General features: G+C 45.5%; 2 protein-coding genes across 5 annotated transcripts in view; both read left to right on the forward strand.

The window, feature by feature from the left end:
- Positions 1-1267, forward strand: part of SAT2 (spermidine/spermine N1-acetyltransferase family member 2) — a 3795-nt gene extending 2528 nt beyond the window's left edge. The window contains exons 7-8 of one of the 3 annotated variants that reach the window (XR_002824056.1): positions 666-708; positions 797-1267. The gene's annotated coding sequence lies outside the window, so the exon portion shown is untranslated. Of the gene's footprint in view, positions 1-665 lie in introns of all 3 variants that reach the window. The other 2 variants (XR_002824055.1, XR_002824054.1) reach the window with 2 other exon arrangements.
- A 1778-nt stretch (positions 1268-3045) lies between these two features.
- FXR2 (FMR1 autosomal homolog 2) lies at positions 3046-24031 on the forward strand. 2 transcript variants are annotated; one of them, XM_023731102.1, is made up of 17 exons: positions 3046-3121; positions 15966-16018; positions 16365-16458; positions 16894-16965; positions 17077-17225; positions 17433-17526; positions 18008-18124; positions 20066-20236; positions 20439-20517; positions 20870-20979; positions 21208-21294; positions 21605-21815; positions 22024-22221; positions 22315-22515; positions 22608-22703; positions 22855-22955; positions 23255-24031. In XM_023731102.1, exons 4-17 carry the CDS (start codon positions 16951-16953, stop codon positions 23348-23350), a joined length of 1725 nt encoding a protein of 574 aa, XP_023586870.1. In that variant the 5' UTR covers positions 3046-3121; positions 15966-16018; positions 16365-16458; positions 16894-16950; the 3' UTR covers positions 23351-24031. The 2 variants fall into 2 exon arrangements, with proteins under 2 accessions (XP_023586870.1, XP_004376082.1); XM_004376025.1 differs by lacking the exon at positions 3046-3121 and adding an exon at positions 9874-10316 and having other exon boundaries at positions 23255-23950.
- Positions 24032-24791: the final 760 nt, after the last annotated feature.

Below are 24791 nucleotides of genomic sequence, written 5' to 3' on the forward strand. Positions count from 1 at the left end.
TATGTATATATATATGCACACATACATACACACGCATACAAACATACAGGAAAACCTGCGAAAGCAGGAACCTGTGCAAGGCAGAAACTTGTCAGAGAGGAAAACTAGTATTTTCTACTAAAATGAGTGATAGAAAAGTGGTAAGACTGCACCCTGTCAAAGGCAGAAAACTTGTGAGACCTGGAAAAACAAGGCAGTCCCATCGAGTTCCGGCTCTCATAGGTTCACTGTATATATTTGTTTAACAGTATGTCAGAAGCATCTTCCCATGCTGTTGAATATACATCTGTCATCGTTTTTAATGGTGAAATACCATTTCTTTTGTGGACTAACCGTTGATTAAATGGTCATATCAGTGGGAAGAAAATTCACACACTGCAAGGGTACAGGCAGGTAACATAAATGTGTAAATTGTAAGAAATAGGACTTATGATGTAGATAAATCTCACAGACATTATATTAAGCAAATGAAGTCAAATACAGGAGAGTACATACCATATTCCATTTATGTAAAGTCTCGACCAGGAAAACTAAACTAGGATGATATAAAACAATAGTGGTTGCCCTGGGTGGGATGAGGGGAGAATCAGCTGGAAAGGAACTTTCTGGGGTTGAAGGAAATGGTCTATATCTTTGGCCAGTAACTCCATTTATTCTCTTCACAGGAGGAGGGAGAGTAATGCCTCCAGGTAAAAGACTAAAAAGCAGGTGACCAGTCTAATCTTGTCCATTAGACTTATAGTAATTTACTTAGATTTACCAAGAAGAAGAGAACTTATCTCTGAAATGCCCTTAGCAGGATGCTTCTGTCTAATGGATTAGTTACAGTGAAGAGAACCCATGATTTATGGATTTATGAGGCAAGTATCCAGAAAATGTCACATACACAACTCTCTGGGATATGGAACGGAGATGAGATGTTTTATAATTGGTGTATGAAAGTTACCAGAGGTCCTGTCTGATGTGGGAAGGCAGCATCTAGGGTCTCCCTTTGATGTTCAGAACTCTCTGTTCCATCTGAACGCCTTGATTGCCTGTATCCTTGAAATTACTGGTAAAGTTTTGACACTGAGTAAGATCTCTGCATCTGATTTGACAATCCATCCTGTATGTGAGCTCAGTCTGGATGAGGGTGATGGTTACATGAGTGTATAATCTGTCGAAATTGATCAAGCTCTACACAAGATTGGTGCATTTTTTCTGTATGAAATTATACCTCAATAAAGTACTATTAGAAAAAAAAAAGGAACTATGGAAGTCTAGACGCTAGAGAGCTGAAGACCCACCTTAAAATTCAAATTAAAAATAAAGACGAAGTGTCAACCAAAGAGAACACATCAGAGGTCCAAATTCTTCCTGGTGGTGCCAGCGTTTGACCCTTTAAACCAATTTATTGCTGATGAGCCCTTAGGACAATCTTGATCAAGAGACAGTGAGGCTGGTGAGCCCTTTTCCCCAGGCAGGAGCTAGAGGTAAATTCAGTCTCATTCACGCCCTCAACTCATCCTAATCTGACAGAGATTTATGTCTTGTAAACGTGAATAATATATCTAGTGATGGAGCATTTTTAATTTAAAATTTAATGCAGAGTAGACTTTCTGGAAAGATGCATGAAACAGAAGAGAGAGTTGCCTCTGAGGAGAGGAACTGGGTGGCCAGGGGACAGGGGAAGAAGAGAGATTACTTTTCCTATGTACCACTTTGGGCCTTCTGAATTTTGTGCCATGTCCATGTGTTATTTCTTCAAAATATGAATAAATAAAACTTTAAACATTAATGCAGAAGAGAAGGTATAAACTAGGAAACAGAATTTTCAAGGTCTATCTTGCCCCCATCTTGTTTTATCTTTGGTTTTCAGAGTTTACACATTATGTTATTCCTCTCACCTTGGCCCCAGATCATACCAGCTCTTCTCAGGGTGTCTTTGCACTCAAACATCTCCCTAGTCTGCATCCTTAGGTTCCTGTCCACTCATCACTTCATTAGCCTCCTATAAGGGGATTGTATTCGGTGTAGTGGGTGATTGGTATGGGGTGATAAGAGTTTTGTCAGTTGCAGGGAGAACAGTGGGGAGGGCTGGAAGGAGGCTTTTAATGCCTTTCATTTATGGTGTTGGTGAAGAATACTGAATATACCACGGACTGCCAGAAGAACAAACAAGTCTGTCTTGGAAGAAGTACGGCTGGAGTGCTACTTGGAAGTGAGGATGGCAAGACTGTGTCTCACATACTTTGGACATGTTATCAGGAGGGACCAGTCCCTGGAGAAGGACATGCTTGGTAAGGTAGAGGGTGAGTGAAAAGAGGCAGACCCTCAATGAGATGGATTGACATGTGGCTGCAACAATGGGCTCAAACATAGCAACGATTATGAGGATGGCGTGGGACAGGGCAGTGTTTCATTCTGTAGTACATGGGGATGCTATGAGTTGGAAATGTCTTTACAGTACCTAACAACAACAAAGAGAAATCGAAATTAAAATCTCTCCATAGCTCTATCCCCATTCCCACTATCACTTCTCTTTGAAAATTACCGCAGCCTCCTAATTGATCTCCTAGCATCCCGTAATTTCCCCCTACATCCATGTTTTCTTTTTTTTTACATCATAGATACACGTTATATTATTTAAAGAGTCAAATAGTTCTACAAGGCTTGTATAAAAAAGCAGTACTCCCCCAACTCCTCTCACTCTTAAAAGACAATCACTTTCAGTTAAAGTTTTTTTTTTTTTTTTTTTAATGTTTTCTATTTACCTCCCATACATCAAACTCAAGAGTTTCATGCAGTAATGGTATTTCTTGAAATTTCTGGTTAAGGTGTTAGCTATTGACTTCCCGTGGTTGAAGATGAGCTAGCTCTGTTTTAATCCTCCCATCACCTGACCCCCCCCACCTCCTATTCTGCCATGAAAACCTATTGCCATGGAGTTGATTCTGACTCTATAGGACAGAGTAGATCTGCCCGCTTAGGGTTTCCAAGGCTGTAAATCTTCACAGAAGCAGACTGCTCCATCTTTCTCCCTCAGAGTATCTGGTGAGTTTGAACTGCCGACCTGTCAGTTAGCAGCCAAGAACTTGAACCACTGTGCCACCAGGCTCCTTATTCTACCATACTTCCAATAGTAAGTATTATGTCATAATTCTGATTGAATCTATGCTTAGTGTTTACATGATTATGATTATGTAAATACTTTTCGCAGCTGAGCCATGTGGTAGATTATGATTGTTTTTCTTTCTTGTACCATTTTTGTTTTCTCTGGAATTAATACTTGTCTTTGTTTGTTTGCTTCATTTTCTATGCACAGTATTCTAATTTGTCTGAAAATTCCCCCTCAATTGTGTTAATCTTTTCTCAGAATATACAGACACATAAGGAATTGTATCTATTTCATCTTGAAGACTTCTCTCCCAGAGCCTTCAGACCTGCTTCAGTCCAAAGAGTTTGCTAGGCCTCCTACACTGTTGGGATCTCTCTTTACCTCCATCCTGGAGATTCCCTTTGTCTGTCTCTTATGTTGATCTCCTGTTTTCTGGAACCTATGTCTTCATCTTTCTTGGTTTATTCTCTTATTTTGATGGAACTTCTTGAGAAAGGGTACCTGGGAGGTTAATTTGTTGGGGCCTTATAAGTCTGAAAATGTCTTTGTTCTATACTGTATGACAGTGTGGCTGGTTATAAAAAACTAGAATCATTTACCCTCACAATTTTGAAGGCATTTCTCCATTGTCTTCTAGCTTCTGGTGTTGCTGTTAAGAAGCCCGAAATCATTCTTATTCTGCATCCTTTGTATGAAGCCTGTTTTTATTTTCTTCCCCAACTCCACCACAGCTTTTAGGATCATCTCTTGTTCCCTAGCTTTCTGAAATCTTACACTGAAATGTCTTAGTGTGGTCTCAGTGGGTCCTCTCAATCTGGAAACTCATTTCCTTCAATTATGGGAAATTGAATTATTGTTATTTTTTTTATGATTTCCTCCCCTCCATTATCTCCATTGTCTCTTTCCGAAACTCTTGTTATTTAGATGTTGAACCCCAAACAGTAGTCATTTAATTTCCTTATATTTTCTCTCTCCTTCATTGTTTGCTTTACTTTCTGAGGAATTTCTTACATTTTATTTCTCAACCCTTCTATTGATTTTCTTCACTTCTGCTTTCAGATTTTTAATTTCTAAGAGCTCTTTTTTTGTTCTCTGCATTTTAAGACATTCTGTTTTTGTTTCATGGATATACATTATTATCTTTCCGAGGATATTTATGATAGTCTACATAGTCTCCTTGCATAGCCTACGTTTCTTCTAAGCTATTCTGTCTCTCGCTCTTTATTCATTTTAGCCTTTCATTTTAGAGGCTTTCCTCAAATGTCTGGTAATTCTCAGTCGTCTGCTCATATTTAAAGTGAGACACTAAAGTACTGATTGGAAACTGTGTGTGTATAGACTGAAAAATGAATAGGGTCCATGTTGGAACTCAACTATACCATTATTTAAAGGCCTGGCAAAAGAAGAGATGCTTCTGAGAACAACCGAGGAGGAACAGCAGAAACTAGAGTGATAGAAATGATAAGAAGAATATCATCAATGATTCTGATGAGGAGGAAGACAGAGTTAGAGAAGTTAAGTGGGGCAGATTATCAAGAGTGCTGGCTGTCATACTAAAGAGTTTAGATTTGACTATTAAGCAATAGGAGTGACTGAATTTTGTTTTAGAAATGACACCAGTACCAACTTCCAAGCCTCTGGCACCAGCAGTCCTCTCAGGTTTGACTTTTCCTCTTTATCTTTCTTTGTTCCTTCAGGTAATGGATGGGAGTGGGAAAAGGGGGAGCAGCCTTTCAGACAGGAATAGCATGTGCAGAATGACTAGGGGGGAGTGTGTAGTACATTTGAGGTACTAAAAAGAATCTGACATTGCTGGAACAGACTTGGAGAGGAGACATGGTTAAGATTGGCTTGCACTAGGGCTTGGAGGGCTTGAAATGTATTTAGAAGTCTGTGCTTTCTGAGAGCACTTTAATTTTCCCCTACAACTTTAACTATGACTAATATGTTGATGATTCCCACATCACCTCTCTAGCCCAGGTCTCTCCTGGGCCACCCAGCTATGTGTCCATCTACCTGCAGGACATTGATTCCTTGTACAGGGTATGCAGTGGTGGGGACAAATGGGCATAGAACCCAGTCTGTGACCTCATAGAGCTTACAGTGTGGTGGCTGAAGAAGGACAAGGCCAAAATAATGCACGAATTATTACTATTACAACCATGATGAGTGCCACAAAGTAGTACAGGATGCTTCCACAGTGTACAGTGGGGGACCTAACCTAGTGTGGGCATGGTGGAAGGCTAAGGAAATTATATTCAAGCTGGTATCTGAAAGAGAAATTTGTTAAAGATAAGGGAACATCTCTGCTCAGTGGCCCACAGGCCCCTCAAACTCAAGGAGTTGAAAACCAAATTCATTAAACTCATCACCACCTTCTCCAACCTGTTGCCTCTGTGTTCTGTTTTCTGTGGTTGGCATCACCATTCACTATGTAACCCAGGTTAGAAATCTGAGAGTTGTCCTGTGTCCCTGCCACTTCTTCACCGACTCCTGACCCTACCCTACCCCACCCTCCCATCACCAATTCTTGTTGATTCCACTTCAAATCTAGCAGGTTCAAATTCAGCCTGTACCTGTGTTACCCATAGACCTAATCCAGGTAGGTCTTCTTCATCTCTCTCACTGGTAGCAGCTCCTTACAGGTCTCAGTGCCTTCAAGACCACCCTTACTCTTCAATTTATTCACCACAGTTGTAAAATGCGAATCTTATCATATTATTCTACTCAGGGGCGGATTATCCAAGGTAAGCACAGTGCTTACCTTGGTTACCAGATCATCTGTAGTGAACAATTTTACATTTTTTCTCCACATCAAAGATTCTGCTTTTAGGTATGGCTGGCATCTGTCTCTCTCCCAACCCCACAGCTCTTCCTACAGAATCAAAGCCTCTTTTTAAATTTACAATCCCTGACAGGGGCAGATGACCCAGTAAGCACGGTAAGCACGAGCTTACTTGTGCTTACTTACTAATCTGTAGTGAACAATCCCACATGGTTCTCTAAGATGTGGTGAAACCAATGTGAGACTTCAAAACCCATGTGAGATTGTTCACTACAGATGATAAGGTGCTTACCTTGCTTATTGGATAATCCACCTCTGATGCTACTGCCTAAACTCTTTCAATGGCTGCCTTTATTGATAAACTACAAACCTTTCTCCTTAACTTGACTTACAAGTCCTTCACAGCATAGCTTCCTGCAGGTCCCTCCTTCATGCCAAATGCTAGTTTAAGCTAGTTGAAGGACATGCTCTTTCTGCTCCTCTGCACATTGTATTCTTTGTTCTGTCAAGAATATTCTTAACGCACCTTTCCTCTAGCAAACTTTTACTCATCCCTCAAATCTCAATTTGCATCACCTCCTCTGTGTAGTCTTCCCTGATCCACTTTTTTCTTCTTTTTTAATTGTTGTGCTTTAAGTGAAAGTTTACAATTCAAGTTAGTCTCTCATACAAAAATTTATACATACATTGTTTTGTGACCCTAGTTACCCTCCCTGTACTGTGACAGCACACTTTTCCTTTCCACCTTGGATTTCCCGTGTCCATTCAACCAGCTCCTGACCCTCTCTGCCTTCTCATCTTGCCTCTGAACAGGAGCTGCCCCATTTAGTCTCATGTATCAACTTGAGCTAAGAAGCACACTCTTCACGAGTATCATTTTATGTCCCATAGTCCAATCTAATCTTTGTCTGAAGAGTTGGCCTTGGGAATGGTTTTAGTTCTGGGCTAACAGAGATTCCAGGGGCCATGTCTTCCGGGGTCCCTCCAGTCTCAATCAAACTATTAAGGATGGTCTTTTTTCTAGAATTTGAGTTCCGCACTCCACTTTTCTCCTGCTCCTTCAGGGGCTCTCTGTTGTGTTCCCTGTCAGGGTGGTATTGGTGGTAGCCAGGCACCATCTAGTTCTTCTCCTGACCACTCTTATGAACAACGACCATTGTCTCTTGCGGCTTCCCTCTGTACCTAGTCCTTATCTCTATCATATCTTCAATCACGTTCTGTGCATTTGTTTAAATATCTGCCTGCAGTGGAGTGAATTACCTAATATGGCCCTTCTAGCTAGTCTAAAGGAGCCCTGGTGGTGCTGTGGTTAAAGCACAAGGCTGCTAAGTGAAAGATCGGCGGTTCAAACCTACCAACTGCTGTGCGGGAGAAAGATGGTGGCAGTCTGCTTCTGTAAAGCTAGCTTTGGAAACACTATAGGGCAGTTCTACTCTCCTACAGGATCACTATGAGTTGGAATCGATGGTAACAGGAGCCATAGTCTTTGTAACTCCCACCAAATTACCAGGTGAGGAGTATGCAGATCAGGTGCTTGTGGCCCACCAAGGGGATTGGATAGCTTGCTAATAATGTAAATAAGGTGCATGGCACCCTTGTGGGGGTGGGACCATGCAAATAAGGTGTATGGAGGCCTAACAAAGGGAATGGTCACTTTTGCCATCCCACTAGGCTTAAAATGAGCCATCCCAGAGGTGGGAAGAGAGGCTCTCACCACCACCAAGAAAGAAGAGCCAGGAGTGGGGTGTGTCCTTTGGATCTGGTATCCCTGCACTGAAAACCTCCTAGAGTCAGGAGACAGACAGAGAGCTCTAACTCTAGAGATGGCGAGAAACAGCAGCAGAGAAGTGGTGGCAGCAGAACCAGGAGACCAGCAGAAGACAGTGCAGTGGGCTTCCTGGCCCATGGAGTGAGAAAGCTGAGCGCCTTCGGCCAGAGAGAGGCATGCCTGTGAGTACAGCTGAGAAATGGCTGTCCTGTTCAAAGAACTATATCCTGAGCATTCCTGAACCTGAATTATATGTAACCTGTTACTTTCCTAATAAACCCCATAATCATGGGTATTATTTGTGAATTCTGTGTGGCCATTGCAACAAATTATTGGACCCAGCAGAGAAGTAGAGAGTGCCTTGGGAGGGATGGTTGGTGTCAGAATTGGTAAAAAGGTTGGAGGGTAGAGGCATGTCTGACCTCTGCCTCGTTGGAATCAGCCTTGAGCTGTTCATCTTGATGCTCTTTCCTCCTCGTCAAGTTAGAGGAGGTCAGATGCTGCCACTATTCCATTTTTACACTGTCCCTTCCCTAATGTATTAGAAACTTCTTGAGAGCAGGGACCACATCTTGTCTTTGTATCCCTAGCACTTAAGAGAGGGACTGGAACATAGTGTTTGTTGCTGTCCAGTTGATTCTCACTCACGGCGACCCCACGTGTTACAGAGTAGAACTGCTCCGTAGGTTTTCTTGGCTGTAATCTGTACACAAGGAGCCCTGGTGGCGCAGTGGTTAATGCGCTCAGCTGCTAACCGAAAGGTCGGTGGTTCAAACCCACCAGCCTCTCTGTGGGAGAAAGATGTAGCAGTCTGCTTTGGTAAAGATTTACAGCCCTGGAAATTCTGTGAGGCTCTCTATGAGTCAGAATTGACTCACTGGCAATTTGTTTTTTTTTGGTAATTTTTACAGAAGCAGGTTGCCAGGCTGTTTCTTCCTTGGTACCACTGGGTGGGCTTGCATCGCCGACCTTTAGCTTAGCAGCAGTTTAGCACAAACTGAACATCCAAAACCAAAACCTCGTTGCCACTGAGTGAATTCTGACTCATAGCAACCCTATAGGACAGAGTAGAACTACCCCATAGGGCTTCCAAGGCTGTAATCTTTATGGAAGCAGATCGCCACATTTTTCTCCCCCAGAGTGGCTGGTGGGTTCCAAGCGCTGACCTTTCCGTTAGCAGCCAAGCACTTAACCACTGCCAGCCAGGCTCCTTAAACCAAATATCCAAACCAAAACCAAACTCGTCGCCTTGGAGTCGATTCGACTTATAGTGACTCTATAGGACAGAGTAGAACTGTCCCGTAGGGTCTCCACCGAGCAGCTGGTGGATTCGAACTGCAGACCTGTTAGTTAGCGGCGCTCTTAACCACTGTGCCATCAGGACCCCAAACAGAGTGAGGGCTTAATGTTTACTCAGTGATTGGATGCACAATACATGATTTCTAATTTCTTTGCTAACTCACTTCTGCCTAAATTTCTTGTCTCAGCTCCAGAACCTAAAGTTTTCCTCCTACTACCCTTACTCCCTGGTAATCAGATTTTGTGCCAATCTAAGTTGCATTTCCCGGTGTTGCCTTGAAATTATTCTGTAACTTTTCATTATATGCATGATCAGGATTTCCGTGTATTATTTTCCAGGCAAGAACCGTGACTCTTAAATCTCCTATAGCACAAAGTTATAGGAGCTTAAAAGAGATTCAAAACACGCTTTTGGACAGCGCAAGCGCATCAAGCACTTTTTTTTTTTTTGCCTTTCGACTTTTTTTTTTTTTTTTTCCCCTTTGGAGCGTGCGCACCAAGAAAGACAAAGGTGGGGAAAGTGACCAAGCAGTCATTGAGGCGCATGCCCATCCCTAACACGTCCAAACCAAGTGGGGCTCCTAGTGGTGAACTGGCTGTGGTATGACCAGGAGCAGGAGAAATCCAATCCGACTGAGTGAGCTCCGTCCGTCCCTTCCCATGACTGGTTAGCTCTCAGTGTTGTGGGGCGGGGAAAGGAAGAGATGGATAGTGGAAGAGAGTGGGGCGGGGACGGTGAAGAACGCTGAACTCGTTCTGCGCAAGCGCAAGCAAGCGACCAGGAGGGGGCGTGAGAGAGTGAAAGGGAGTGTAGAACTCCCGATGCGCTGGCGAGCGCGAGCAGGGTCGCCAGTCTTGACGCCTGCGCCGTGGCCCTCGGGGCCCCGCGCGCGGCGGGCGGGTTCCCGGTGCGCCTGCGCACTAGGCGGCGGCAGAGGGAGGTGGAGGCCGTGGAGCGGCAGCGGCAGCGGCAGCAGCGGGTCCCGGGACTGAGGCAGCAGCGGGGGCGGCGGCGGGCGGAAGCTGAGGTGACGAAGGCAGCGGCGGCGGCGGCCGTTTCCCTCACGGTGGCGGAGACCAAGGCGGCGGCGGCGGACGGGGAGCGGCCCGGCCCCGGCCCCCTGCTCGTTGGCTGTGGCAGGGCCGCCGTGGGGCCGGCCCGGCTCCCGCCCCCCGCGGCTCCCCCTCCGGCTCCTCCTCCTGGGAGACGCCGGGGGCCCGGCCCGGCCCGGACTCAGACCACTACTGCAGCCGCCGCCGGGGGAGTTGGAGGTGGTGGCGGCGCCATGGGCGGCCTGGCCTCTGGGGGGGATGTGGAGCTGGGACTGCCCGTCGAGGTGCGCGGCTCCAACGGGGCCTTCTACAAGGTGAGGCGGCGCGCCGATCGGGGACACCTGCCTTTACCCCCTCCCCCAGCCACAGCAGGGAAGAGCGGGGCGGGATCGAGCTCTGGAGCCAAGTCCTGACCCTTAGAACCTTAGACTCACGCTCGCACCCTTAGCCCTCCTGGGGAGACCTCTGGGAGTTAACCCTCTTTCTTGTTTTTGACCCTCTATTACACCTGCTTTATACCTCATCTCAGAGAGAATGACTATCAATCAGGGCATTGTTGTGGCTGAATCTGTGTCTCCTTCCTCCCCCTAGAAAAACCCCCATTTACCCAGCTTATTGACTTGCCCTGTTTCACGGTAGAAGACATACTTTGGACCTTATAATGTCATTTCTTCACTGTCCAAGCATATATAGAATTCTCTTTCTTCTCCCTCATTCCCCCGTGGGAAGGCTGTCCCATATTAGATCCTTTCATCTTCCTTAGAGAGACCTCTGCCCACTGGCTCAGGGAAAAGCTGCCCACTTTCACCTTGTATTCCTGTTCCCAGCCCGAGGAGAAAGGGTCAAAATTGATTTATGGCATTTGGCATCTTCGACCTCAGGAACTCTGGATTATTCCAAACAAGTTGCCTCCCAGTCGTAAGGTGGCATCTTTTCGCAAGTCTCTAGCCCCACCCATTTATCCTAAGGCCAGCCGGTCTGCTGTATCTATCCAGGGTTGAACTTGGCGTTAGTTATCTCACTTGACCTCAGATAATGTTCAGATTATTCGTATAGTTTCTCCATCTTCAGGAACACTAAAAGGGATCGCATGAGGATCCCTTCTGTTTATCCTCTTCTTGAAGAGTTCCACTTTTAGAAGGCTTCTAGCCAGCTGTCCCAATTTGGGAATCTGACAGTGGTCTTTTTTGGAAGAAGAAGGGGGGACTCGCTTTTAAAGACCCTTGCTAATTTCAGCCCTCTGCCCCCCTTCCAGGATTTGATTCCATAGAACTTGCCTCCCAAGAATTTTTCTTTGTGTAACCATTGTTATTCTGAACCTCTTTGGACCTTATGACTGGGATTGTCTAGAGGCTTTCCTGATTCCTGTCTCAATCTTTCATTTCACCCTGAGGAGCTGGGGAAGAGATATCTTCATGACATCACTTGTGGTGAAAAGAGCCCCTTTTCCTTCACTTTCCCTCAAGTCTTTTCTCCCACAATAGACCTCTTAACCTTCATGCCCTTGGAAATGACTTTCTCCAACTCCTGTATGAAGTCATATCTTACTATAACTGGAAAGGGTCTCATATTTTCCCTTAGAGTGGATGGTTTCTGCCCCAAATTCAGTTGATAAGTTCAGCGTACTCTTTTTGTACCCACCCTAAATGCCTATCCATTGCTGCCTTACTCCCTTTACCAGATTTCTTTATACTCAGTGACTGTGGGTACCCGTATTTGTCTTAACTTAGCTTCTCAATTCAAATTTTTTATTTTTAGCCTAATGTTTCTATATTCCTGTGTTATCCTCAGGAACCACCTTATTCCATGTCTAGCTGAAGGAAGCTCCAGCTGATCTCTTCTTTCATTTTTTTCTGCACGCTTGCCTATTCTTGGGAATTTTTCTTCAAGCCTGGTGTATAGCATTTTTGTTTTCTTTGGCAAAAAGTCTGATTCCTTTCCGGTTCTGATAGAGCATACTTGTCTCATATCCTTTCCCCCGAATTTATATTACCTTTACTGAAATACCCTTCCTCATAAGATGTTGGCCTCACTTCCCCTAGTCCTTCATCTGGGTCCACCGTGCCCTCAAATTCTGAGTTCCAAGAAAAGTGATTCTTAAATTGACTCTGAGATCAAGATATGATGTCTGTTTCTGTTCTAGGAAGCGTGGGAGACAAGCGCAGCTGGGAAAGATTGGTATCCAGTTCAAATTAACTGTATGATATTGTTGGGAAGGGAGATATTTCGCTTTCCACATACAAGTGTCCAACAGAGAGTCTGTCTCTGAATCTTTCCCATTTCTCCTGTGGGCTATGGCAGTGACAGACTTTTGAGTGAACTGGGGACAAGATGCTTTGATTCAGAGAGTAGAATTTCGACTTGAGCTGAAAGCCCGGTAATGTGGCCACTTAAGCATTTTTTACCCCATGCCTCAGTTAAAAACAATAAATCCCTAAATTCAGACTAATCTTTCCTCAGTTCTCAGAGCCATATAGATGCTTATCCATTCTGACCTTGCTATTGATTTAATATTCATGACTCAGCAAACTTATGTGTAGGTCAGGGAGTATTTACACTTTTTCTAGAGTTATAAGTTTAGGAAGGTCCTTTTCTCTTTCAAAATTGGGTCCTACTGTTTTGATTCTCTTCTAAGAAAGATAGAGCCACAAATACAAGATCTAGGATCTAAGTTACCTTGTAGCTATCCCACCAACCTTTCTTGTTCTGTCAGAACTTAATGTATTTTATTCTTAAAGTTGTAGTCTTCCAAATAAAATACCTGTTCACCTTCCAGGGCACAGTCATCCAACTTAACAGATCTTTCCTTGATATCCTGATTCCCATTCCTTTTATTTTTTCCCTCTCTAAATTGTATTTATTTTGTTGTTGGTGAGAACGTACACCAAAACATACACCAATTCAACAGTTTCTACATGTACAATTTAGTGACATTGATTATGTTGTTCGAGTTGTGCAACCATTCTCACCGTTCCTTTCTCATTAACATAAACTCACTGCCCCCTGATGGTTCTTGTCCAGTCCCTCCAGTTGCTGTTGTCAGTCCGATCTCACATAGATAGTTCTTTAAAGAGCATAATGCTCAAGGCAGACCTTTTTTTTTTTTTTTTTTTTTTTATTAGTTAAGCTAACTCTCATTCCTTTTTTAAAGAACATGGCATCCTGAGCTTCAACATGGTTTTTAACCAGACTTTCCCTGCTTTTCTCCTAGAACTTCCTCCTTCCTTTCTTTTAAAAAATTTATTGTGGTAAAATATACCTGGTAAAACATTTGCCATTTCAACCGTTTTTATGTGTACACTTTCCCCTTCTTTATCTTGAGACTGCAGGACTAGAATATAAGTTGACAGTGGGGACTAATTTCATATCTTCTGATCTGAAGAAACTGAAGTACCAAATGCAAGGAACGTAGGACTCTCTGTCTCTCCCCCTCTGCCTGATCCTAGGCTCCAGAAGCCAAAAGCCAGGATATGCCATGGCCTCTGAACCAAGTCATCCTCTTGATCACCAGCTTCTGGCTTTCTAACAGATTCGCTCACCTGGTCTTGCCCTCACCTGCTCATCTTCCCAATGAGCATGGACTGAGCAGAACTAGGAGCTCAGTTTCCACCACTGGTTCCCTTGGAGGCAAAAACTAGCATGTGGGGTGATATAGGTGGAATTAAGGAGCAATGACTGGATTAGAAAGTGAAGGTGGAGAGAGAGCTCCTTTTGGAGGGTATTTGAAAGAAAATAACCCTGGAGGTATTAGGGCAAGTGATGGTTGAACTGCTGAGAGATGACAGGGATAGCTCCATTCTGAGCTGTGCATTCCTGCCTTGCTAGAAAAACCAGGGTAGTATTGATACCTCACCCTGAGGGCCAACCCTGACATATTAGAGGAGAATTAGATTAGAGCTTTTGTGAATGAGTGTATCTAGGAGTGGGAGTCTCTTCACAAAAGAGGCAGGCAAGTGCTTCTCTTCTCCATCTGTCTCTTTTCACTTCCTTCTATCTCATTCCTAAAATATTTTGAGAATAGCTAACTCTCTTGATAAACTATTTCTAAAGCTTAGAATAGACATTTCGGGTAAAGAATTGAATAAGGTCATATGAAGAGGCTGCTTGAATTGTTCCTAGAAATCCAGACAGACCCTTAGAGAGAGAAGAGGGAAGGAATAAAGTATTAGTGGTTGTAGGAGGAGGACACTTAAGAAGAAGCTAAGGGAAGAATTCGAAAGGAAATAGGGACTCAGTAGTGAGCAGTTTTATGCCTCAGAAGTGTTGAGTGGAGAATACTAGGGATGGGTATTGAATCTGAATGAAGAATAGAAAAAACATTCCTGGGGAAGAGAATGACAGAGAAAACATGAGTAAGAAAGAGGCCAGAGGCCAGGAGGAACCAGGAGTACTGATGTGTTGGGCATTGGTAAGGCTCTAACAAAGAGCTCGGCCTTCATAACAAGGTTCTATCCCTAAAGAAGAGAAAGAGGGTTTGTAACAAGACTCAGATTTAGGTTTAGGTTTTCCCAACGTAAGGAACAACAATATAGTAATTGTGATTGACCAGTGCTATGAGGTAGGAGCAACAAAAGTGTTCTCAGGGCATTTTTGGTATTTTCTCTCCTAAGCTCAGTTTTTGTCCCTAGCTGCAAAGCTCAAGAATAGTTCCTGTGTATTGAAACCCCTGATTTTTTTTTTTTTTAAACAGTGTTATTGAGGTGTGACATACAATGATGTACACATATTTAAAATGTATAATTTGTTAAGTTTTGACATATGTATAGAATCGTGAACCCATCACCACAATTAAGATAGTGGACATTTCCACCACTCCCAAAAGTCCTTCCACCAGCCAGTGGTCTGCTTTCTGTCATAATATATTGATTTGCATTTCCTGATTTTTGACAAAGGTGAAAGACAACCCAGTGGAGAATGGCAGTGTAAAAACTGGATACCTATTTATGGAAATGAACTTTGATCCATACTTCTCACCATGTACAAAATTTAACTCAAAATGGATCATAGACCTAAATGTAAAACAAAAAGCTATTAAGCTTCTAGGAGGAAACCTTTGTGGCCTTGCATTAGGTAAAGATTTCTTAGATATGAAACCGAAAGTACAGGCAATAAAAGAACAATTGATAAGTTGGACTTTATCAAGATTAGAAACCCCTCATTTTGAGTATGTGAAGAATAGGGAGAGAAGGCAGAAAAATTGGCAACACAGGGTTGAACACCTGTGCCTCCTCAGTGAGGCTGGCCCAGCTCTTCAGTTATTCGTGATCCTCTCCTTTGTCATGATCTCAAAATTGGGGTATTCTGTACATTTTATTGTTTTCATATTCTCAGCAGTGTTCTTCTAGCATGCAGAAATCTGACAACTCTTAAAGTCCTAATTTTTCCTTCTGTAGATTTGTGTTCATCATTTTGAACTTCTTATTCTCTTAGGACACCAAGTTTGCTCAGTCTCTTGCTGTATTGGGGAGCTAGACCATTCTGTCTTTTGGCAGCTCCTAGTGTCCTCTAGGTGTTCCAGGACAGCCTCACCCTGTCTCATGGGATATTCTTAGCCTTGCTGAATGCTGTTGGTATTTTAATTGAACTCTGGCAGGCTGCTCAGCACAACAGGAGGTAGGCAGATAGGGAGGCCCCTGTAGGAGCCAGAGTAGACCCCCCACCCCCCAACAGTTTCCGGGGTGTTCTGATGTAGGTGGTGCTTGCCCTTCTACTTAATTCCTGTCCCATCTTATTTCTGGATTTTTTCACATCTCTTTCCATGCCATTATCGTTTCCCTTCTCTCTACCTCAACATTCATATTCTTTTTTCCACAATACAGCTTTTCTGGCTCTGTCTTCAGATTGCTTGTGTCCCCATCTATAACTCTAGTTTTCCAAATGTCTGTTCCCTTGATGGCTGAGGTAGTGGTAAATCATTTCCTTTTTTTTTTCTCTCCTCCCCTTTTTTCTAAAATCTATTCTAGGGCTTTGTGAAGGATGTCCATGAAGATTCTGTCACCATCTTCTTTGAAAACAAGTAAGACCTTGGGAATAGAGAATCCAGCATACTAGGTCCTAGAAGGAGAGTGGAGAAGAGGGGGTGGCTGAGTCCTGTGAGGCATGTAATAGGTTGGGGGAGAGTCAAGGGTTTGGGTGGGCAACTTAGGATCCCAGAAGAGGAAAAGGCCTGAGAAGTTGGTGAGGATGGGAGCCATTTCACCCAGTCTTCAGATTCTAGCAAAAGAAGGAAGATACCCCTCTGGAGTTAGGCTGGGGTTTACCAGGAACGGTGGGAATTGCCCAGCTGAGGCAGTAACATCTTCCTGAAGAAATGGGTAACCCTGTCAGTCTGAATGGCTTTCATATCACTGTTTTCCTTGCAGCTGGCAAAGTGAGAGACAGATTCCTTTTGGGGATGTCCGGCTGCCACCTCCAGCTGACTATAATAAGGAGATAACGGAAGGGGATGAAGTGGAGGTAAGGGCTGTAGTGTCCACCCTTTCTAAATGCTACTTTTCCCAGGATTTTACATCTCCCTTACCCTGTAACCTGGATCCTAGGCTCCTCTCTGGTTGGTTCACACTTCTCTCTTCCACAGCTAAGCTAGTACACCCAGCATTGTGGCCTTTGGAAAAGTGAAGTGCAAATCAGAAAGATTTTTAGTGTCTGTTTAGCTGTTCCCTTTCCATGACTGTCGTGACCAACCAAACCCAGTTTCAGGGGATTCACTTTTCTTCCATTTATGATAACAGCATGTAGAATCCAGTGGCTTCTGATTTTTAATTAGCAGCTCCTTCCTCAGGTTTCCTTTATCCTGGGTTTAGGAAGTGTCCCAAGTATCTCAGTGCTCATCCCATTCTTGATGTTTTTAGATGGTCCTCAGTATCTCTCTTATTTTTGACTTTTCTTCAGGTTTATTCTCGAGCCAATGAGCAGGAACCTTGTGGCTGGTGGCTGGCCCGGGTGCGGATGATGAAGGGAGATGTGAGTGACTGTGAAGGCCTTTGAAGAACTTTTAAAGCAAATCTTCTGGTCATAGAAAGGTAGGAGATAGAAGCTCAGATCACCCACAACTTCGTTCTTTCCCTTTGCCAGTTCTATGTCATTGAATACGCTGCCTGTGATGCCACTTACAACGAGATTGTCACCCTGGAGCGGCTTCGGCCAGTCAATCCCAATCCCCTTGCAACCAAAGGCAGCTTCTTCAAGGTTACCATGGCTGTTCCCGAGGATCTGAGAGAGGCGTGAGTCTTAGGGATGTTGCGAGCGGGAGCTCTCTTGACTGTCCCTGTTCACAGTCCCAATCTCTGTCCTTCATGCTCAGTGTACTCAGTTCCTCCGTTTTCCCTGTCCCTGTACTGTTCCTGCAGTCCTTCCTCTTTTCTTATTTTCTTATCCTTTCTCCCTTGTACCTTCCACTGCCCTCTGATCACTTACTGCTTTCTCTGCAGCTGCTCCAACGAAAACGTCCATAAAGAGTTCAAAAAAGCTTTGGGAGCTAACTGCATCTTTCTCAACATCACAAATAGTGAGCTCTTCATTCTGGTAAGTTCGTTCTGACTGAATTTGACACAAGCCCTTTCAACAAATTTTCCCTTTCCCCTTTAAGCCCCTTTTCAGAAAGGGAGGAGCTAAAATGTGCTTATATTTATTTATCAGAAAGAACTTTATTGCTCCTGATCCCTACTGGCCCAGGTAGCCCCACCTTTCCTTAGACTTTCCCAAGTATGACCTTAATTTTCTTATTACCTGGTAACCATATTGCAGTCTGGACTGAGGACCCTCCCTTAGATATTTGGACTCTCAAAAATAGACTATATAGCTCTCCCCTTGTGCTTGCTCCTTGCTTGCACCCTAAAACCACTTCCCTTAGGCACCCAGATAGTAGGCCCTTGTGAGACTGACAGTGGTTTTCCCCTTCCCTGGCTTCATTTCTTAATTCCCACCCTTGATTCCCAGGCCCTGGATTCTCCCCCAGTGTGTGTCCAAAGCAATTTGAATGACTTATCCATTGGTTTCCTCCCAGTCAACCACCGAGGCCCCTGTGAAGCGGGCGTCTCTGCTGGGTGATATGCATTTCCGGAGCCTACGCACCAAATTGCTACTTATGTCCCGCAATGAAGAGGCTACCAAGCACCTAGAGGTAAGTTTTGGCTCTACTTCTAGTTGCTGAATGGTATTGTTGTTCTCCCCTCTTCCCGCCCCATCCTCTATCCATACTCTTTTGTTTATTGAGCCAAAAGTCTGTAAAGTCTTTCTGGGCCATTAAACCTGGGTGGGTTGGTTTTTTCAGATGGCAGAACTCATTCACATTATAGTGTGATGGTTTTCAAACTTTTTTTTAGCCATGGGACCGTTCCATCAAGTGATATTTTTCTTACACAATGCACAAAGCAGATCAATCATAGCAGCTGTTTTAAAGTGGAAGGCGGGGTGGCTTTTACCTCCCCCAGTACCTCCAAAGCACCTCTGGAAAACAAAGAGCTTTGTAGGGTGTTTGAGAACCATTTGTATATTGGAAAGACCACTGGAGTTGGAATCCTAAGTCTTACTTTGTCAAATAATTAACCTTTGGAAAATCTTATCTTTTTCATCCATGGCAATGAGATAGACTAGAATATTTCTACGAGGTCATATAATGATTGGTTCCCTTTTTCTAGGTTTTATGTCATTCTGAACGAGTAAGGGTTTTATGTGTGTGTATATTTAAACATTACCAAGTGAACCAGTCTTTCTGGAGCTTTTCTCTGAGCCTGTGCAAATTCTGGATCATGGTAATCTTTCACTCCTCCAGGGACGCTGCTCAGTGCACTGGCAGTTAAAAATTCACCATTACCCCCAGATGATACAAGCTATCTGCCCTAGTTCCCGATGAGCAGGTTTCCTGATGATAAAAGTAGAATAGTCAACTCTCCTAGGACTTGGCTGTATTGATCTATATGGCAAAGTGTACCAGATAAACTAAGTTAGCCATAGGTGCAAGGTTTTAAGGATAGAGACTTGTGTACTTCTTTTAAGAAGTCTTATCTTTAACTTCTTTTGTTTCAGTAAAAAAAGTATTAAACACTTAAAAATACAAAAGAATCGTTATAAAATGTGTATAAAGAAAGAGTAAGGAATAATATAACAAATGCCCTTGTACCCATCTGGTCGTTTAAGAAATAAACATTATTCTTACCTTGGTTTTTAACCGCTTCACAAACTCCTCTAGCAAACATTTGCAAATCATTGTAGTGTTTTCCCTCCTCCTCCCAACTCAGTGATTTTGAACACCCAGCTTACTACTTTTTCCCAGTTTTCTCTTTTTGCCTAGTGTAAATCCTTGCTGTAATTCAACCCCATCCATCATGGAAGTAGGAAGTAGTGGATTGCAATCTGGGCTGTCCCCCTCTGATATCCTTCCTACTTGGTGCTTCCTACCTGGGACTCATTTTCCAGGACCTTTCATGTCTTCCTGCCCCTGAGCCCAGGGAGTTTCTCAGGAATGGCTGAGAAGTGAAGTGGATCTGCAGTGTTCTAGAGGCTTGCTTTCTGCTTTTCTTAACCCCTTGCTTTCTATTCAGTTTTTTGAAATCTGGGTTTTATTTTGGGAGGAGTTGATACTAGTTTGAATAAGGTAGTGTTTCCTGATACTTGCATTTTACCTTATGGAAAGTACTTTCATACCAACCTTATTTAATCCTCTTGATAGTTCTGAGAATGAGTTAGGCCAGATGGAATCATTTAGCAGATGACAGAACAGAAAAATAGAGAGTATGTTTTGTTCGGGATCACACAGCTGGACAGTGTGAGAGCCCAGCCCAGAACTTTGGTGGCTCATAGCCCAAACTCTGCCCTCATTACCGTGTCCAAGCAGTTGGTATTTGGAAGACGGAGGAGTGGAATTAAAAGTCCCTGAATTTTCCACACAGGTCCTAGTGGTCAGCAGGCTCCAGGGTGCTCCTGGCTTAAGCTTTCTTTTGCACATTTTTCTGGATTTAAGTTATGCAAAGGGTTAGGTACCTGGGACAGGTGTTTTTAAATTTAGACCTGCCTTTCCCCCTACTTCCACCCAAGTGATTCCTACCATGCCTTTTCCTTTCAGACAAGCAAGCAGTTGGCAGCAGCATTCCAGGAGGAGTTCACAGTGCGAGAGGACCTGATGGGGCTAGCGATTGGGACTCACGGTGCCAACATCCAGCAGGCCCGAAAAGTACCTGGGGTGACTGCTATTGAGCTGGGTGAAGAGACCTGTACTTTCCGCATCTATGGGGAGGTCAGCAAAAGATGCCTGTTGTTGGTCCCTTAGACGATAGAGAGACGAGAGGTCAGAGTAGATAGGAAATCTGAGTCATGTTGACCTTCCTGTCTGACTATGATGGCAGCACATTTTCCCAAAAACACAGAGTGGCAGAAAGATGGTTGTTTGAGATCCAGGTACTCTGTTTCGGTAACTCCTCCCTATCCTCTTCCCTTAGACCCCCGAGGCGTGCCGGCAGGCCCGGAGCTACCTTGAGTTTTCTGAGGACTCAGTGCAAGTGCCCAGGAACCTGGTTGGTGAGTCGGGGGTGTGGATGTATAGGAGAGAATACAGCTGGGGGCCAGATGTGAGAGTCTCTAAAGTGATTCTAGGCTTGTAGCCAGGGATTGGCTCCTCCCTCTGGACTTCCAGTTTCACAAGGATTGAGCAAATAGTCCATAATAGGATTGATAAAAATGGAAGAGTAAATATCTAGGAATTATAGTATTTTGTTCTGTGAAAACTCATCAGAAGCCTAGAAACAGGAGAGTGAATTAAATGGAATCCCTGTATAGACAGGGGATGGGGCTGGAAAACTATATTTTTACTCTTCTTTTCTTCCTTTAAAAACAAAACCAAAAAAGCTTAATTTCTCTTTTACCCACTCAGGCAAAGTGATTGGAAAGAACGGTAAAGTGATCCAGGAGATTGTGGATAAATCTGGTGTGGTGAGGGTTCGAGTGGAAGGTGATAATGACAAGAAGAACCCCAGGGAGGAGGTATGGGGAACCTAGGCCTAGAGATTGGCTTCCAGGAGTAGGTGGGATTGTCCTCAAAGTCGTTTTTTGAGGGCCGGGATTTCTAAGGGGTGGGCCATGGAAACTTTGTTTCTGCTAGTAGATTTAGAGCCCATTGCGGGGGTTGGGCTCCCCCAGGAGACAGGGTGGGGCTTATTCTTCCCTTTGACTGTCCTTCCTGATCCATCTTTCCTTGCCTGTTTTCTCCAGGGAATGGTTCCCTTCATATTTGTCGGCACCCGAGAGAATATCAGCAATGCACAGGCTCTGCTGGAATATCACCTCTCCTACCTGCAGGTACCCCAGCTCGAAGCCTGGGAGAGGAAAGATGCGGCGCTGTAGCAAGGGGACTAAGACTGCTGGTGCCTGAAGTTAGGAGTTGTGGTTCCCAGTTGTATCTCTGAGTAGAACAGGAACTTGGGTGGAGATTAGGGACTGTGGGACTGAATCCCAGAATTTTCCCTGTTAAGCTAATATTTTCCTTCTCCGTACATTCTGAGAGCTTAGCTATGTAGGAATGGTCAGGGTGGAAAGCAAGAAGGAAGGGGACTGTCCACCAATCCCATACTTATTCCTCTTTACCTTTCTCTGTCTTCTACTCAACAAGGAGGTGGAGCAGCTCCGCTTGGAGAGGCTGCAAATTGACGAGCAGCTTCGGCAGATTGGGCTGGGTTTTCGCCCTCCTGGGAGTGGGCGGGGCAGCGGTGGCAGTGACAAGGCTGGATATACCACTGACGAGAGCTCTTCCTCCTCCCTCCACACCACTCGAACCTATGGGGGCCGGGGCCGGGGCCGGAGGACAGGCGGTCCTGCCTATGGTGAGGCTGCTATGGGAGGGGGAGGCGAGGAGAGGCAGGCTTCTGGGGAGAGGTCTGGGTGGGAGCTCGGGGAAAAGGGTGATGGGTATGATGAAGAGGTGGTTGGCTGGGGGACTTGAGTGAGTGGGAGAATTCTTCCAAATTGGGGGCTGTGATGGACCCTTGGGTGGGGTGAGTGGCCCTGATTGAGCCCCACCATGTTCTTCAGCCCCCAGTTCAGACCCATCCACAGCTTCTGAGACAGAGTCAGAGAAGAGAGAGGAGCCTAACCGAGCTGGGCCTGGTGACCGAGACCCCCCAACCCGGGGGGAAGAAAGCCGGAGGCGGCCAGTTGCGGGCCGAGGTCGGGGACCTCCACCTGCCCCCCGGCCTACCTCGAGATACAACTCTTCATCCATTAGCTCAGGTACCAGACAGCTGGAGTCATGAATGCGGCCCAAGGGGAAGGTTGAGGGCAAGGTGGACACCTGACTCCCAACTCCTTTCTTCCTCTAACCAGTGCTGAAGGATCCAGACAGTAATCCCTACAGCCTATTGGACACGTCGGAACCAGAGCCCCCAGTTGATTCAGAGCCTGGAGAACCACCCCCAGCAAGTGCCAGGCGCCGTCGTTCCCGCCGCCGCCGCACTGACGAAGATAGGACTGTCATGGATGGAGGCCTGGAATCTGATGGGCCCAACATGACAGAGAATGGCCTGGGTGAGGGGTGTGCCTGGGGCTTGAACAATTACAGACGGCAAGAATTGAGGGATGGGAGATTGGGTGCATGACTTATTTTTCCCTGCCCATAGAAGATGAGTCAAGACCCCAGCGACGTAACCGGAGCCGCCGTCGGCGTAACCGTGGTAATCGCACTGATGGTTCTATCAGTGGAGACCGTCAGCCAGGTGAGCTAGCATGGAGTGCAGAATCCTTCCTCAGAGCTGAGAGAATAGGGTGGCTCCTTCCCTCTGGAAACCAGGGATTGGGCTTGAGTGGCTCTCTAGGGGCTGGATACCTCGGTTCCTTTGCCAACACTTGGCCCTCTGCCTTCCCCAGTGACTGTGGCTGACTACATCTCGCGCGCAGAGTCGCAGAGCCGCCAGCGGCCAGCCCTGGAACGCACTAAACCCTCAGAGGACTCTCTTTCAGGACAGAAGGTAGGCAGGCAGGATGTTTACCCCTTGCCCCTTTTTTGTTGTATCCTGGGGCAGGGGGCTTCAAAAAAATTCCCAAAGAAATCTCTTACTGAATTGCAGAGAAGGCTATGTGTGATGGAGTTTAGATTGCATTTAAAATAGTGGTCAAGAGAAAAATTTGGTTTGGATTTTCTGGCTCTCAGAGTGACTGCAGAGACAGATAACCAGATGCCAGGAGGGCTTAGATGGCAGGCCGTGTCATACACCTGAATTTCTACTTACTGCTTTCTTTTCTCCATTTTCTTTCCCACTCCCCTCAGGGTGACTCTGTCAGCAAGCTTCCTAAGGGCCCCTCGGAGAATGGGGAGCTCTCTGCCCCCCTGGAGTTGGGTAGTTTGGTGAATGGGGTTTCATAAAACCTCCAGCTCGCATCCCTCTCTTCTCCATCTCGCTTGCTGCCCAACACCATGGCCCTCCCAGGCCTGACTGACCTGCGCTGGAGCTGCTCTTATCTAGGGGGGTGGGGGGTGGCACAGCAGCTTGGGTCCCCCCAACCTCCAGGAGCTGGTGGAGTGGTGTGTAACAGGGTCATACCCTCCTCCCTCTTGTCCACCCTGCCCCCAGGGTGAGGGGAGCCTCTCTCCTTCCCCATCAGACTGGATGTGCCTTTATCCTCTAACTCCCCAATCTCTCTCTGAACACCCCTATTCTCTGCCTGTTGGGGGGGTGCTCCTTGACCCACCCATATTTGACAGTTCAGGGGGGCTCCCCTGCTATCCCTCCTCCCATCCTGTACCCCCCATTTCTGGGGCCTCATCACTGTGGAAGACGGGGATAGTAAGGGTATAAGTGGGTGGGAGGCACGGGGAAGGTTTTGGAGTAGAACCAGGGGTGTGTACGAAGTGGGGTGACAAGGTCCCCTAGGGGGAGGGGGGACCAACCTTGTCTGATGGATGAGAAGGCGTATTTATTTTTCACTGTACAGTATTTAAAAAGAATAAAAAAATCCAAATGGCTTCCTGGCTTCCTTGTCCCCAGTTCAGTCGGTCCCTTTGTTTCTCTAGGGCTGACCTGTCCTGGGCCCTGGCTCTTGTTTCCTGTTCCTCCACACCTGGCTTCTCCTTATTTCCTGGTGTCCCAAAGATGGTCTGTCTTCTGGGAGTTCCTGACATTCCTGAATTCCCCAGGCCCAGGCACCCTCTTGGTCCAGAGGAAGGTGGCTTGTGCCTCTCCCCAAGTGGGGCCGCTCCTGTACCCTGAGTCACTGCATGGGCGAGGTAGGGCCGCTCAGAGCTGGAACTGTTCCTGCTAAGAGTGAGAGCCAAGGCAGGCTGCTTAATCCGATTACTTGAGGCCTGGGGCTTGGGCTGGGCCTTGGGCAGAGTGGGAGCAGGGTTCCCTCACAACAACCCCTAGCCAGGCATCCAGCCCTCATTCCTTACTAGTTCCCTGGATTCTGGCTTTTTCCTCCAGCATTCACATCATCTACCTTTCAGCTCTTAGGAGTTGCCCTGGGGTTCCTAGCTCTGCCTCCAGACTCCCAAGGTTTGGAGATAGAAACTTGGCCATAATTGGATGCCCTGGTGGTGGAGAAACCTAGGTCTAGGAGCTGGAGCCAGGAAGGCTTGAGTTTTCTCACCTGTAGAGAGGGGTTGAATCACTTCCCAGGTGCCTGCTGGGATGACTCAGGAAACAAAAGTGGCCTACCTCCCTCTGCCTGACATTCTAGCCTCTGGGGCAGGTTGGGGGGTGGGGGGCTGGTTTGAGGAGCCATAGGCACAAAAGGGGTTGGAGGAGGTGGTTGATGTTTCCCAGTTCATTGTGGGAAGAAATTTTTTAAATTGCCAATGCTTAAGA

Source organism: Trichechus manatus, unplaced genomic scaffold, assembly GCF_000243295.1.
Source record: "Trichechus manatus latirostris isolate Lorelei unplaced genomic scaffold, TriManLat1.0 scaffold00040, whole genome shotgun sequence".
In the NCBI taxonomy this organism is placed as follows: Eukaryota; Metazoa; Chordata; class Mammalia; order Sirenia; family Trichechidae; genus Trichechus; species Trichechus manatus.

What these genes read in the sequence shown, in the direction of transcription:
- FXR2 (XM_004376025.1), top strand. Translation starts at nt 10,236, where the DNA reads ATGGGCGGCCTGGCCTCTGGGGGGGATGTGGAGCTGGGACTGCCCGTC. An exon ending in CCCGAGGATCTGAGAGAGGC is followed by an intron (nt 17,226 to 17,432) that starts GTGAGTCTTAGG and finishes CTTTCTCTGCAG; the next exon opens with CTGCTCCAACGAAAACGTCC. An exon ending in CAGTGGAGACCGTCAGCCAG is followed by an intron (nt 22,704 to 22,854) that starts GTGAGCTAGCAT and finishes TGCCTTCCCCAG; the next exon opens with TGACTGTGGCTGACTACATC.